This window comes from Pleurodeles waltl, chromosome 4_1 (assembly GCF_031143425.1).
Source record: "Pleurodeles waltl isolate 20211129_DDA chromosome 4_1, aPleWal1.hap1.20221129, whole genome shotgun sequence".
In the NCBI taxonomy this organism is placed as follows: Eukaryota; Metazoa; Chordata; class Amphibia; order Caudata; family Salamandridae; genus Pleurodeles; species Pleurodeles waltl.
Window position 1 is genome coordinate 183,781,153 of NC_090442.1, and position 14,582 is coordinate 183,795,734.

Here is a 14,582-nt window from a genome sequence, read left to right on the forward strand (position 1 = left end):
GCATTCAGAGTGCCTGGACCTGGCTTAACTAAGGGAAGCCCTGCCAGCCCCCACTTCTTCATATTCTTCAAGTTTCTTCCCAACACTCCTTAGGTATCACCTCTTTCTCACAAATGCAATGTTCCCAATATTCAAAATCCTGTTGTCCCAGTTTTATCCACCTGCAAGGGTTTAGTCCTATCCAATATAGTTCAACTTTTTAATGGCCATTCAGCAGCACTATATGTGGATCTACGAGGGAGAATGTCTCTTAAATTACTCCATGTCAATTCTCTACCAAATATGTATGTGCATAGGTTCCTTCAATCACTTGCTGATTTTTAACAACCTCTAAATGGAGATTCAAGAACTTGGTAAACCATCTCCATCATCTCCATGTATATCCAGCTGAAACCATGATTTTATTTAATGAATTGTCTTACATGAGGCGCTGGAGCGAACTGATCTAAGCAGCTGTCAAGCTGACCGAATTGTTTCTACTTATGAAACACATTAATGCAAACAGTATGTGGTGTTGCCAAGGTAGTGTCAAACCTATTACTAATGTTGTGGAAACTAGCAGTAGGTCTCCAGGGCCTGGACATTTATTTCTATGAACAGAGCATCAGCAACAATATATTTTGATTTTGTTGCCAAACAATTAAGCTCAATGCTAAACTAAAGGTTTTCTCTTGAAATGTAATGAGGGACTTTAATCTTCATACCCAATAAAAATATCATGTTTCCTAACATTATCAGGAAATATTTATTGTATGGTAAATGCACATAGGAAATGATACCCATAAGGTACTTTTTACATACTACTGCATTTGTTTATTTTTATAACTCACAGCTGAGGTTGTCTGGTGTATGCAACTACATGAACATGAATGAGTAATGTCTGTTTCATTACTTTTATAGTTGCTCCCATCATAGGTATCTTCAGTTGTTCTAATCTTTCATTAATTTTGCGGATTTAATATACTTCCCAATGGATTTGTCATTTTCTACAAATCAACCATTGTATTATATAAAACACTGATTGTGACATTTACATTCAAGTGTAAACCAAATACTCTCTGTTTGCAATGGAATTGTTGACATCCACCTCACTCACAGGAACAGAAGAAAACTATATTACCTTCAACTCACCATCTACAATTTGTGATAATATAGCTCCTAATCTGCACTGACAACATCTGCCTCTTCTGAGCATGGAATGTGGTAACCAAATTCATCACTAGTGGCCTGTGACAGGATAGTAATAATGGAGGCTTTCAGGCGTATCACTTTGGGCTATTACATTTTTATTTTCAAATTGTATTCTCTTTTATTACACTGTTGGTTTCTCTTTTCCTTTCTAGAGTTTTCTTTTCTTTCATAGATCATGTTTGAAAATCTTCTGGGAATATTCATGTTCTTGATTCTGTTTGTTCTTTCTTCTTTCTTGACCTTCAGCTGTACGTCTCACCGACCAACCATGGAGGCGTTTAGGAGAAAAGGAGACAGAAAACAGGCCTTTAGCAGGTATGTTTTGTTTTAATTTATCTTTTCCCTTTTCTTTCTGACCTTTGTAAGTTCTTTTTTTTCTCTGCAGTCTTCTAGTTTTCCCTTTTCATTTTGATCTTTGTATTTTCCTGTCTCTTTGCTGACTCTGTACCACAATATTATTTTTTCTTTCTCCTTTCTTCTCTTTTCTTTATACTCTGGATTGTCTTGTGGCCCTTTTTGTCTTCTCTCTTGCCCTCTCTTTTAATTCACTTGGTTGCCTTGACTTGCTTTTTTCCCTTTTTGGTTTACGAATTATAGAGCTTACATTCTTTCTTTTTCTATTATCTGGTGCTCAGGGAGAACATTTATCAAAACAATTAAAAAAAAATATATATAATAGGTTCTCTAGTCTTTTCCCTGGTCCGGCCGTCCCGTTTCCTCCGTTCGTCTCGTTTGTCATCCTCCTTCTGGTCCTTTCCTCTCCCGAACTCCCGCTGCCTTCTGCGTGTATGGGGTTTAAAACCTCTATTGCTTCCGGGTCCTCCTGGCGGTCCCCCGCCTCTTTCGGGTTAGCGTCTTCGCTTTCCTGTGTGCTCCCGGGGTATGTCGCATCCAGCGCCAGTTCCGGCGCTTCGTCACATGGCCTATTGGTGGAAAAGTATCTGTTCGGATGGGTCTCACTCTCAGGTTGTGACACTTAATAGCGGAGGGGGGATGGCAAGGGAAGAGAAGTTGAAATCCGTGACAGGCACTGTGATAAACCAACAATGCCTTTAGACTCAATGTCAAAGCTCTCAATCATGGCTCGTTAACTCGCAGCAAGTGACGACACTCTTCCTCCCAAATAGAGTGTCCGCCCCTGGTCACTTTAGAGGTGTGTGCTGCACTTGCCATTTCTTGTCACACGTTACTTACTTCAGCACTGAAAACAATGCACCCATTTGCTGCTGCAGAAAATAGAATCCCTTCCTCACTTGCAAGGTCCTCCCACACTCTGAGTTATCATGTCAGCTCAAAAAACAGGCATCCTTTTGCACCAAGAACACCTATAAAGTAGTAAACTGTGTTACAGTGTGAGAAACAGACTCTAACCAGCCCCCTTAACTCACAGCTGCTTTTTCAAGAGACTTGACTGCCCAGCTCACCGTGACACTATATGTAATTTAGTACATGTGCCTCAGATGCCCATAAAAATGCACACAGAAGGAACAATATTAGAGCAGTATCCCCTTGAACACTATGCTCAAAGTTAGTGTACCTGCCACAGACAACTGTGTATGATCTACAGTGAAAGCATACCTGCTCAGAATGCCTGCTAGGACACCACACAGGGTGAATGTGCTTGGTAATGAGGATGGATGAGGGTTGTTGCATGTGTGCACCTTGGCGATGAGGATGGATGAGGGTTGTTGCATGTGTGCATGTGTCTTGAAGAATAACGCATCTATTGACGATTGTACACCAATACACTGGCTGCTCTGATAAGATGCTTGGTGGGTTAATGCACCTGATGCAGGGTTGTGTGTATTCCTACAGCAAAGGCTAAATCAAGCTAGTTGCCTCTGTGAGTGCTCCAATGAGAGACTTGATGAAAAAGAATGTTTCATTTCATTGGTTACATGAATGCGTGCAAAGCTTTAAGAGAATCAAACACGCTATCAAGAACACTATTGCAATGGCATATTTTAATCCAAACCTCCATACAGAAATTGTTTTTGATGCTAGCCCTTTAAGGTTAGGTGTAATCCTTGCACAGCACAGCGAACATCCAAATGCTCGAAGACATATTGTGGCTTATGGAAGCAAAAGCTTCTACCGAACTGAACGTGCTTATTCACAACCTGAGAAAGAAAGTTTAGCCATGGTGTGGGCTTGTGAATATTTCCATATGTTCCTATATGGAAAGCCGTTTACGCGTGTGATAGAACATTGTGCATTGGTGATCATCTTTGGCAATCCAAAGACCATTATGTCTCCTTGCATTAAACGTTGGAGGCTACGATTACAAGAGTACAACTACATAATTGTGCACTGTCCAGGGAAAGATCAAAACCCTGCTGACTACTTCTCCAGAGTACCTATGCAGTGTTATGGTACTCTGTCCAAGATGGCTGAAGCCTACATTTCATTGTGAAATCAAACACACCAGATGCTATTTCGTTGCAGCAAATTGTCACTGCCATGTGTTAAGACAGTGACATGTTAAAAAGACATTATTACACTTCAGTCTTGGTACCAGCACACTCGACCTCTTGCCAATGACAGTGAATATCCGAAGTTCAAAAATGTCAAAGATGAACTGTTCGTGTCTCAAGAAGGCATTATCCGGAGAGGTTCACAAATTATTATTGCGAAGAGTCTACAACAACAAATAATCGAAGTGGCTCATGAAGAACTTTGTGGGATCATTGCCACAAAACCAACTTTTCAAGACAGAGGGCCTCATTACGAGGTTGGCAATCTTAAGACAGCCAGCCTCACGATGGCGGTCGGTCAGCTGCAGACAGGGCGATCCAACCACCGCATTATGACCCTGGCTGAGCCGCCACGGTCATACCGCTGACACAGCCAGGCTGCAGCCAGCCTGCAGCCTGGTGGTCCTGGTGGTTGTAATCCGCCAGGGCAGCGTTGCCCTGGGAATTATGAGTCCCCATCCGCCAGCCTTTCCATGGCGGTAAACACCACAATGGAAAGGCTGGCAGAATGGGGGTGTCGTTGGGCCCCTGGGGGCCCCTGCACTGCCCATGCGCTTGACATGGGCAGCCCCATCTCGTATTTCACTGCCCGAATTATGGGCAGTGAAATGCGCGACGGGTGCTGCTGCACCCATCGCACCTCAACATTGCCGCCGGCTCGATTGCGAACCGGCTTCAATGTTGTGGTGAGTTTTCCACGGGGCCAGCGGGCGGAAACGATGTTTTCATTTGCTGGCCCAGCGGAAAACTCTTATTAGGGCGGAAATGCTGTTTTCATTTGCTGGCCCAGCGGAAAACTCTTATTAGGGCAACAGTCAGACCGCCAGCACTGGCGGTACGATGGCACCCCTGGCTTCGTAATGAGGGCCAGAGTTTGGTTTCCTTATCTCGATGAAAGAGTTAAAACAGTGTTGAAGGCCTCTCAGCTATGCAACTTCCTGTCCCTGAAAACCACTCAACACACCTTGAGTATGTCAAAGTTGCCAAAGCATGCATGGTAATGAGTTACTGCTGAATTTTTTGGTCCTCTTGACAATGGACATCATCTAATGGTGATTGTTTAAGAATACTCCTGTTTTACACTGATAGAAGATCTCTTGTCTATCACTCAAGGGAGAGTCATTGAGAGATTATACAGCATCTTTGTGACATGGGGTGTTCATGCAAACTTCAAATTTGACAATGGCCCACCTTTCATCAGTCAAGAATTCAAAGAGTTTCTCAGTTATCTTAGTGTGAACCGTCAGAGGAGCACACCTCTTTGGCCATAAGCTGATGGACTTGTTGAACATTTCATGAGTACTTTGAAGAAAGCTGTTCAATGTGCTGCATTACAAAAGCTCGTCCGTAAAACTGTCCTTAACACTACCATGCGAGCTTACCGTTCTATCTCTCAGTCGACCACAGGTGAAAGCCCTGCAACTTTGATGTTCGGGAAAGCCATGATGACCAAGTTACCTCACTGGACCAACAAAAGATCAGATACTGAGGAAGAAAACCATATTAAGGACTTGGATCGTAAGAGGAAGATGAAGGCCTATGCCAACAAGCAACAACATGCAAAATACATTGTTTTCACTAGAGAAGATCAAGTGCTCGTTGGTCAGTCAAGATGAAGTAAGTCTGATGCTCCATTTGATGCTGAGCCATTCTATGTTGTGACCAGCAAGGGACGCATTTCCAACATGTAGCTCACCACTCATCAGATGCTGATGTCAATGTAAAGACTGGTTCTTAAATGACATAAATAAACTATGTATATCATCCCTTAAGTGTGAAAGGGGCGGGGCCATGGGGGTGACGAGCAGTGAAGGGAGTGCACCTCAGTATGCATGTGTGTTTGGTCGGCCGTCTCGCACATGAGCAGTAGGCTCTCTCCAGCACAGCAACACAGTTGCCGGGCTAGAGAGAGCAGGAACAGGCTCCTAGTCTGCCTGGGAGTGCCCTGGCTGAGCGCTCCCAGCCAATCCTAATGCTGCGCAGGGCAGGCTGGGAGTCTGTGCCTGTACTGCAAGACGGAGAAGTGGCGGTGCGGTGAGAAGCAGAGCAGAGGTAAGTTTATTTAAAAATTCTTTAACCCCCTCCCCGCACGCGTGCCCCACCCACAGTAACATAGGCGAGCTGCAACTGTGTTGATTGCACTTCCACACACCAGAGGCAAGCCACAGACTCAGAGAATAATGGCAATAGCTCCTCTCACCTTGGATTTTCACAATACCTAGGGTATGAGTAAAGTATGTTGGTGGTGGGTATTAATTAGTGGACATTACGAGGTGTAGACTGATTCCTTCAGAATTGGGTAATTACTCAAGAAATCAGGAGTATCTCACCCAGTTCCTCTAGTTATTCCCCATTCTCCCCAAAATTTCATCCAATCACTTCAGCTATCACCAGTGGCCTTAATTTCTGGATGAAATGCACCCGGCTCCATGGAGTTACCACGGGTCTTATTACTCTGATTAGGCCGGTAACTCTTGTTACTGGCCTCACCAGGATTACAATGGGACTTGTAATGAGGGCCCTCGAAGTCTTGTCTTGGTGGAATTTGTTTTTATCTCCAGGCAGGAGAGAAAGTGAAACGTCTCTGCTGGCTTACAGCCCTGAAATGCACTGTCTGTCCAGGTGGGATATTGACCCAAACTGAGAATGCCTCTATACATTTGTGCATTGTGCTTTGGGATGTCTATTTTGCAAACTAAATGATTTTAGAAGTGTGTTGCATATCTAATAAATTAAAATGTTCCAGTTCAAGTAGAGCAGCAGAAAAAACTTTCAATTACATGCTAAAAATTAAATCAAATGTTAGGTTGGGTTGGTAAAAGAAATCCTGCTCAGAAGCAATTCATTGTGTTTTCCCAGTTGTTGGACTGGTCATCCTCAGACTTTTTTTTGCCTTAATTCCTACTATTTTTGCTGAATTCCTTTTTGTTGGCCTTAGGAATCTGTGCACTTTACCACTCCTAAACCAGCGCTAAAGTGCTTGTGCTCTCTCCTCTAAACATGGCAACATTGGCTTCGACCCAATTGGCATATTTAATTTATTTGTACGTCCCTAGTAAAGTGGCGCTACCTGTGCCCGGGGCCTGTAAATTAAATGCTGCTACTGGGCCTGTAGCACTGATTGTGCCAACCATTTAAGTAGCACCTTAAACATGTCTCTGGCCTGCCAGTGCAGCCTGCCTGTGTGCAGTTTAAAGTGCAATTTCAACCTGGCAAAATAAGCCTTATGCCAGGCCCAAACGTTTCTTCTTAATACATATGTCACCTTTAGGGCAGGCCCTGGACAGCCCAGATGGCAGGTTGCAATGTAAGGAGGACATGTACTTTTAGGTTTCACATGTCCTGTTAGTGAAAAACTCTTAAATCTGTTTTTAACTACTGCAAGGCCTACCCCTTCCATAGGATAACATTGGAGTTATATTATTACATTTTATAAGTGTATGTTTGGTGTGTCTGGAATAACCTCGACTTGTGAAACGGACAACCACAAAACACTCATAAACATCCTAAAGTCACACATGGGTATTGGCGACACAGTGTTAAACTGGTTCGCCTCGTACCTCAGCAAACAATTGCAGCCAACCAAACTGAAAGACTGACTCTCTAACCCATCCCCTATAAACCAAGGAGTCCCTCAAGGATCAATTCTAACACCACTCTCTTTACCCTCTACATTGAGCCCTGATTGAGATCCTGCAACATGCCAACCTTGCATATCACCTTTACCCAGATGAGCTCCACCTGAACAAACCCCTGGCTAACTATCAATCAACTAAAACTCAACCTCCAGACGACTAAATTCCTTCTAATTTCCCCACAAGACAATACCCCACCAATCTAAGTATGGATCACTCGCCTGGATGCTCTCAACTGCACTCTGACAATCATCAATTGCACAAAATCGCTTGGAATCATGCTGGACAAGAGCCTGAGCTTGACTGCCCACATAAAATCAAAGGCACGAAGCACCTTATACTGCCTCAGGCTTCTCAAAAATGTCAAAGCCTTTGTCCTAGAGGAGGACCTCAAAAAAGTGACATAATCACTGCTGATGTCTAGATGAGACTATGGCCATGCTTAATGCAGCAACAATACTCATCTCAGGGGAATGATGCTGCGACCACATCATCTCCACACTATCTAGGATGGAATGGCTCCCAAACGAACCAAGCTCCATCCTCGAGTCAGCCTGTATTACACACACAGCTCTTCACCTAGGGTCTCCGAAATACAGCTCAAAAAAATTAACACAGTCAGGAAGGATCCGCTCCCTACAGAGCTCAGATACACAACTGCATGAACCACTCTGCTCCAAAAAAGAAAAGTCATACACATTCTCATTCATTGAATCTGGAACTCCCTTCCATCAGAGCCATAAAACACTACTGCTCAAAAAGCATGTAGGCTCATTAAAGAAATAAATCCACCTAAGGCCCACTAAGACGCGTCGGAAGTTAACACAAGTTCCTATCGTAACTGAGCATAACACCACTTTATATCACATTGAGACACATCCACAATAAACTAGTATGACAAATACTTCCTGCACCTCAAAACACCATCTAACCTCCTACACTCTGCAGAACCAAGCAATTTTTTGTTGACAGTGGTGAACCTGCTGACCAAACTACTGGTGATGTCTGTGTTTATTGACCTTTGTAACATGTACATCGCTTTTTATGTAACATCACAGGCTATTGTAACAACCCATTCTGGTGGGTAACTTGTTTATTGAACAGCACTCTGATACCCTGGATCACGTCAACACTCTGTAAAACTCTCAAAATATACAAATAAATAAATAGAAGTAGGATAGTGGTGGTGGCCCACAAGCACGTCAACATCAATCTTATGGATATTACAACTCAGATAGCAATGCTGGACTAGGTTCAAAACATCAATGAAAGGTTTTTGCTTGCCTCACTGGCAAACTTGTCCTAAACATCTGTGGTGCCAGCATCCCTTGTCCCAGTCCTCAGATATGATCCAATCCCTAGCTGTTATACAGTGGGAGGCCCAGGAACGGTGCTGGCTGAGAGTCATATGGACAAGATTAAGTTCACATGCCAACACTGATGAGAACATGTCTTGTGGTGGTAACAGCCTGATGACTTTACTAATATAATGATGCTCATTCATGCCTGGACCAGAGTGGGCCCCCTTGTGAGGACGTTGCAGGCAGCCAAGTATTAGAACAATTACTAGGATAGCTACCCATTGGAGAGGAGTTTTTTTATCCCTGGTCCTGTAAAATAAGTGCCGGTGCTGAGCACCAGAAACCACTGGCACAAATTAGGCACTGCATATGATAGTAGCTGAGTGGTGTTGAACGTGTATTAAAATGTTAAATATAAACAGAAATATATATAAATATATAATATAATATATAATAATATATCATAAATATATAATTTTATATATATAAATATATTTATATAGTATGCTGGTCCTATCCCTTCCAGTTGTGTAGTTTCAATATTCATGTTTCAGTGTTGGTTAGTACTAATAACAAAAAGGCAATATTGAAATTCTGTACGATTATTGCTCACAACAAATATTGCGTAACCGATATGCATATTGTATCCTAAGAAATATGCCTGCTGTCAAAATGCTAGTAGAAATTACATTAAAAAACAGCTGAGTAAGAAGTTGCCATGACTGTCCTCCGATAATGAAGAGGAAGTCACATATTTAACCAACCATGTCTTCATATCTGCTGCACATTGGCAACCATCATTTTCATGTTATAACCAGTGGCAATAAAGCTCGTTAATCACTGACTTAGACAGATACCTTTACTCAACATTCAGGGTAAATTGTAAGGACCTGAAACATTTTGTGGATTTAAGTTTCACTTTTGATCACAAAAATGTTCATTTGGCAGCATTCCCAAGTCCTGATTTTGCAGAATCGGGATGTAATGAATTTGCGACTGAGGGAGATCTGCCACCGTGGTAGATTGTCCACTCTTAGAGTAAAACCTGAGGTAGCAACAAGGGTTTTCCCAAGGGAGAAGCGGGGGAGTCTCTGTTGGTAATGCGATGCAAGTTTGCTGGAAGAAGTGTGCAGACTGGGTCTCACCATATCTCAAACGCCACCATATTTTAGGGAATGCAGCAGCGTTATATAAAATTCATTTCAACACACCAACATATTTTCCATGTGAAGTAGTCTTGGTGCATTTTCCCTAAACTGATTTTCCATTCTTGAAAATTCGTCTAGTTTAAGGCTAAATGAACACTGGACAATAAAAGTTGTGTTTTGGAAATCCCTAACATGCTAATGATTTTGGGGATTTTGATTCGGTTTTTTGGTGTAATATCATTTACCAGGAGCTGAAGGTACACCTAGTGTAGGTGTAACAATGTGTTGAATCTAGTAGCAGCTACCTTGTCTACAACTGGAGGCTGTTGATATTATATCCATATTTATTAATTTGTAGTCAGTATAATATGGAATTGTGCCTCCTACCCTATAGTTATAATTAAGTAAACCTTCTCAGTTTTAGATCTAACATAAGCCATGATCTCTTGATTTTACTTAAACCATATGTATAATATCCTTACTTATTTGGGCTTTCAGCCAACCCTCTTTTTCTATTGGTCTGTTACTGTGTCATTCACATTTGAATTTTTCCACATACACCATAGGGCATTGGTTTAGCCAGCTTCACCATTGGCTAACTTCACTGTGAGTGACAGCATCTTCCCTTTCACAATGAACACATCTGCACACAAAGTAGTTTCCTTCATTGTTGCTGTGGCAATGTGTGTTTTGAGACCAAAAAACGATTTCTGCCTTTAGCAAGTGGTTTTAATGATATTGGCATGAGCCGACAGTTTCCCATCAATAACGTTTTGCAAAGCTATGGTGATACAAAACAAGCGTTGACCTACCTGCTTTGTCAGTCTTTGTTAAGTTTAGCATTAACATTCCACCAAGCAGCATTTATTTATGTCAATGCCGCCAGGAGGCAATATTTTACCAGGGGCTGAAGGGCAAAAAAGGGAATTGGTGTCTTTGGAATATTTTTGGTGGCTTCCTCCTGCTTCAGGAAGGTAGTAGAACTTCTCTCATTCTTTCAATTATGTGTTTTCTTTGTAAGCATCCGTGTCCTAATCCACGAATTAAAGGCCGTAGAGTGGCCATGGGGTGGCACCTAAAGTGAGTGCCACATGTTTCAGCATTATTTGCCCATTCTGCGTCATGTAGATATTTGGACTTTAATTGTTCAGCCTTTGACCTGCCCACATCTCAATCCCCATAATGCAGAAATCGGGTGTGTTCCTCTCTCTGTCCTTTCCATATCCAAATGTCTTCCATTCCTCCTTTCATATTTCTTACTGCCAACTCTTCCCCTAATGACTTTAGTAGCCTCCTCGTCTGAAGCTCTTACCTAACTATTTTCAACTCAGTTGCACTGTTTTGTTTCTTCTCATGTCACAGACAGCTGTTGCTCCCCATCCCCTCTCCTTTGCCTCTGTATGTGTGAATGTAGCGCCAACCATGCCTAAAAGCAGTGAAGCGCTTTACAGTCAGTGAATGGCAGGAAAGGAGGCTGGTTTCTCTCTTCTTCCCTTTCAGACATTTTGTCTTATTGTTCTTTATTTGCCTTGACCCTCATTCTCTCTCATGTTTAATTTGCCCTCAGAAAGCTATGGAAGACCTGGTTTAATGCACCAGGAAACATACAATTGTAGTTATTCAAACGTGTAGTGTTAACTAAGTGCTTTTAGGGATTCGGGTAAAACTAAAGTGTTAGGTTCACATCAGTCATTTAATATGTACAGACAGCAGTTCTCAAGTTTAATACGTGTTTAAGTGATTCATGTGTTGTTAAAACTGCAAAGACACTGGACATAGAGTGCACCTGTGGGACTTGTGAATGATTAAGCAGTTACACAATATCAATTAGAGTGCTTAAATGGCTTTAGATTACACAAACAGTGCATCCCTGTTGGTGCCACATTGTAGGTGGTGGGAACATCGCAAATGTCGGATTAAGAGTAAGTGGCAAAGCTTGTGGAGCAAATGTTTTTAATTTGGATTCTTTTCCCCCAGATCATCCACGTTCCTGTGGCGACAGAATTATTGGAAAAAGAGCTTCTCGGCCCCAGACGCCAGACACCCCTGGGTCTGATGTCCAAAATGTGGTGGTGCGCGCCTCTTCAGACTCCAGTTTGAGCGGGGCACATTATCCCACATCCGCATCACCTTATAGGAATTGGAGAGAAAAAACGTGTCCACCAAAGACAGCTTGTATCCTTCCGCGCCTTACTGATATGGTAACAACGCCCACTACTGCACTGCTTCTTGCTAGGACACGGCCAATGGACAATACAAATTTCCAAATATTTCCCACTAAATCAAGCACAGAAATCCCTATAGCAGCGCCCACTACTATGGATCCACATATAGTACGTTTACTGAGTCTATATGAGACGGGGTATAAAAGAAGCGCAAGAGGGTCTACAGTAGAACACCCTTCCCAAGTAATGAACAAATCACAAATTCCAATCAAACCACTGTTCCCAGTTACTACACCTGCATTAAAACGTGGTACTGGTATCCCGCTTTCATCAAAAAAGGATGCAAATTTGTCCGTCAGTTCACCTCCTCAAGTCACTTCAGCGATCAAAGAGGATCCTTTGGCAACAGCCAGTATCAGGGCCGATCCAACGAACAAAGGAGACATTCATAAATCAATCAGCTCACCATCTACTCTCAATACAAATGACATTTCATTGACCAAGGTAATGGCAAAGACAGATACTCAACCAGCAAATAAATCATCTATGTCACCATCAGTAGATGCTTCCCCTCCTCTGGCAAAGGAGATGAAGGATCTGGATACAGCCTCTAGCATCTACATGCCAGACAACAGCAAACCACCTATGAAGGCATCAGTCGCTGCAGCACCTTCTCTACCAATGTGCACAAAGCAACCAGTACCAGCACCGCGTACCAGCTCTCTGGACAACAACAGACAAGCTATAGATACATCGTTGCATACTTTATCTCCTACCTCTACAATGCCCACAGGAACCCCGGGGTCAGTAACTCATACTGGCAGTGGTCCTCCCACTCTGAACTCCACCAACAACTTAGGTTCCGCCGACTGCGCATACCCTGCGACTGTGTCTCCACCTCAACCTCAACCTCCACAAACACATCAATCGCCTGTGCATCCTTCTCCCGCTCCCCCCACTCCTGTTTCCAGAACAAGTGGTCGGCTGACATTTGTACCAGATGAAGATTATTCACTGAGAGCACCTGCAGCCCGTGAGACGGTAAATGAATGGGATTTTGTTAACTCTCACGATGATATTTCACCGGTGCCTGCACCAAAAGGTAAGAACCATGTTTATCTTTCCTTAACCCTTGGGGACGGGGCTAAAGCACATGTCATCCAGAAAACAGCACAAAAAGCAGTGCTGCAAAATTACTTACATGTATCAAACAGGTGGATAATGTTAGATTTAAGGCCAATGGCAAATAACATCAGTGTCAGGATTGGGCGCGAATATTCAAATCCAGTGCATTCCTCAAAAATAAATTGGTCAAACTATTCCAAATTGCAAGGGCCAGAAAACCGAAAGTGACAACTTAGAGCTGCAAAAACCAAGGGAAACACAGTTTTAATGGATAGTTACATGCACTATAAGACACAATGACGGCATCTGCTGCATTCCAGATTACAATCCTTGCATACATGGCTTTCTCTGTCTGCAGTGTGGAATTGTGTTTTCCTTGTCACTGCTTATGTTTAGAGCCCAATTTAATTCCGGGGATATTTGCAACAAATCCAGTGGTTGCTTTAGGCCGCTCCCCATTCTTACTGGGCATAATTACAAAGCGTTTGCAGTTTCTTTACAGGTTTTGCCATTGAGGTGCTGTAGTACATTTCACCCTGAATGCAAATAGTGCTGCAGGGCAAGAAGTGCATTTATCTTATAGCATTCACATTTTACACTCTCTATTAATCACTGGCCATAGGCTGACCTAATGAACTTGCTGAAATTGGTGGGGCCATTACAAAGGTCTCCTCTCTGCTCCAGTGTAGGGTTTGTGGGTTCGTACCATGCACACAACAACTTGACCTACAATGGGCTCTATAGGGAAGAGAGAAAGACGGATATAAGCAGTGCAAGCAGAAGTTGCAGCCCACAACAAAGAAACGCATGCATCTTGTGCTTGGGGATGCATTTGTGAGTTTAATAGAGTCAGGGGTCCCAGTGATGGTAGACAGTACAGATTTAACCAGGAAGGGCCAGTAGGCATTCTCACTAAAAGCGTGACATTAAAAAGGCCTCCATCCATAAATCATAATAATTTGTCACCTTCTACGGGTCAGATTATGGCCTAAAGATAGGGACCGCAGTCATGTATTAAAGGAGGGTACACATGGTAGGAACCCACCTTCAGCATACTCAAGCACTGTGCCTCGGAACAACTTCCAAGGATCATTATGGAGCACCTTTCATATGACCAGGAAGACATGTTTCCTGTGCAGAAAAAACATATCCTGTGTAAACACAACATGACAGGCATTTTGAAACTATAGAAAATAATGTTCCACAATGACCAATCTCTCTTGTTCGCATCCATGATCGCCTCCTTGAGGTGTCCACATGCAAGATGGCAGCCTTTTTTGCATCCATAGAAAATACCATCCCAAGATGGCCGGTCATCACCCTTGGCTTTGCCAATGCAGGAATAATTTAACAAGTATTGAAAAAAACAGTAGAGGCAAACAACAAGGATTTTCAAAGCGATAGTAATTGGCTTTGATAATGCTTGTTAAGTGGGAAGCTTGTGACTTTGCCGCTGTTGGGTAATTGTCGGTTAGGTTTCCTTTTACTGGATAATAACTACGGTGGAGCGGCAATATGTACTTCCATGTGAATGCACTGTTCG

General features: G+C 42.8%; 1 protein-coding gene across 1 annotated transcript in view; it reads left to right on the forward strand.

Annotated features, from left to right (window-relative positions):
- LOC138287528 (zinc finger CCCH-type antiviral protein 1-like) overlaps positions 1-14,582 on the forward strand; it is a 118,003-nt gene that overhangs the window by 64,763 nt on the left and 38,658 nt on the right. Inside the window, exons 5-6 of the mRNA XM_069228002.1 lie at positions 1,438-1,506; positions 11,727-13,016. Of these exons, the coding sequence (XP_069084103.1) occupies positions 1,438-1,506; positions 11,727-13,016 (1,359 nt within the window). The remainder of the gene's footprint in view (positions 1-1,437; positions 1,507-11,726; positions 13,017-14,582) is intronic.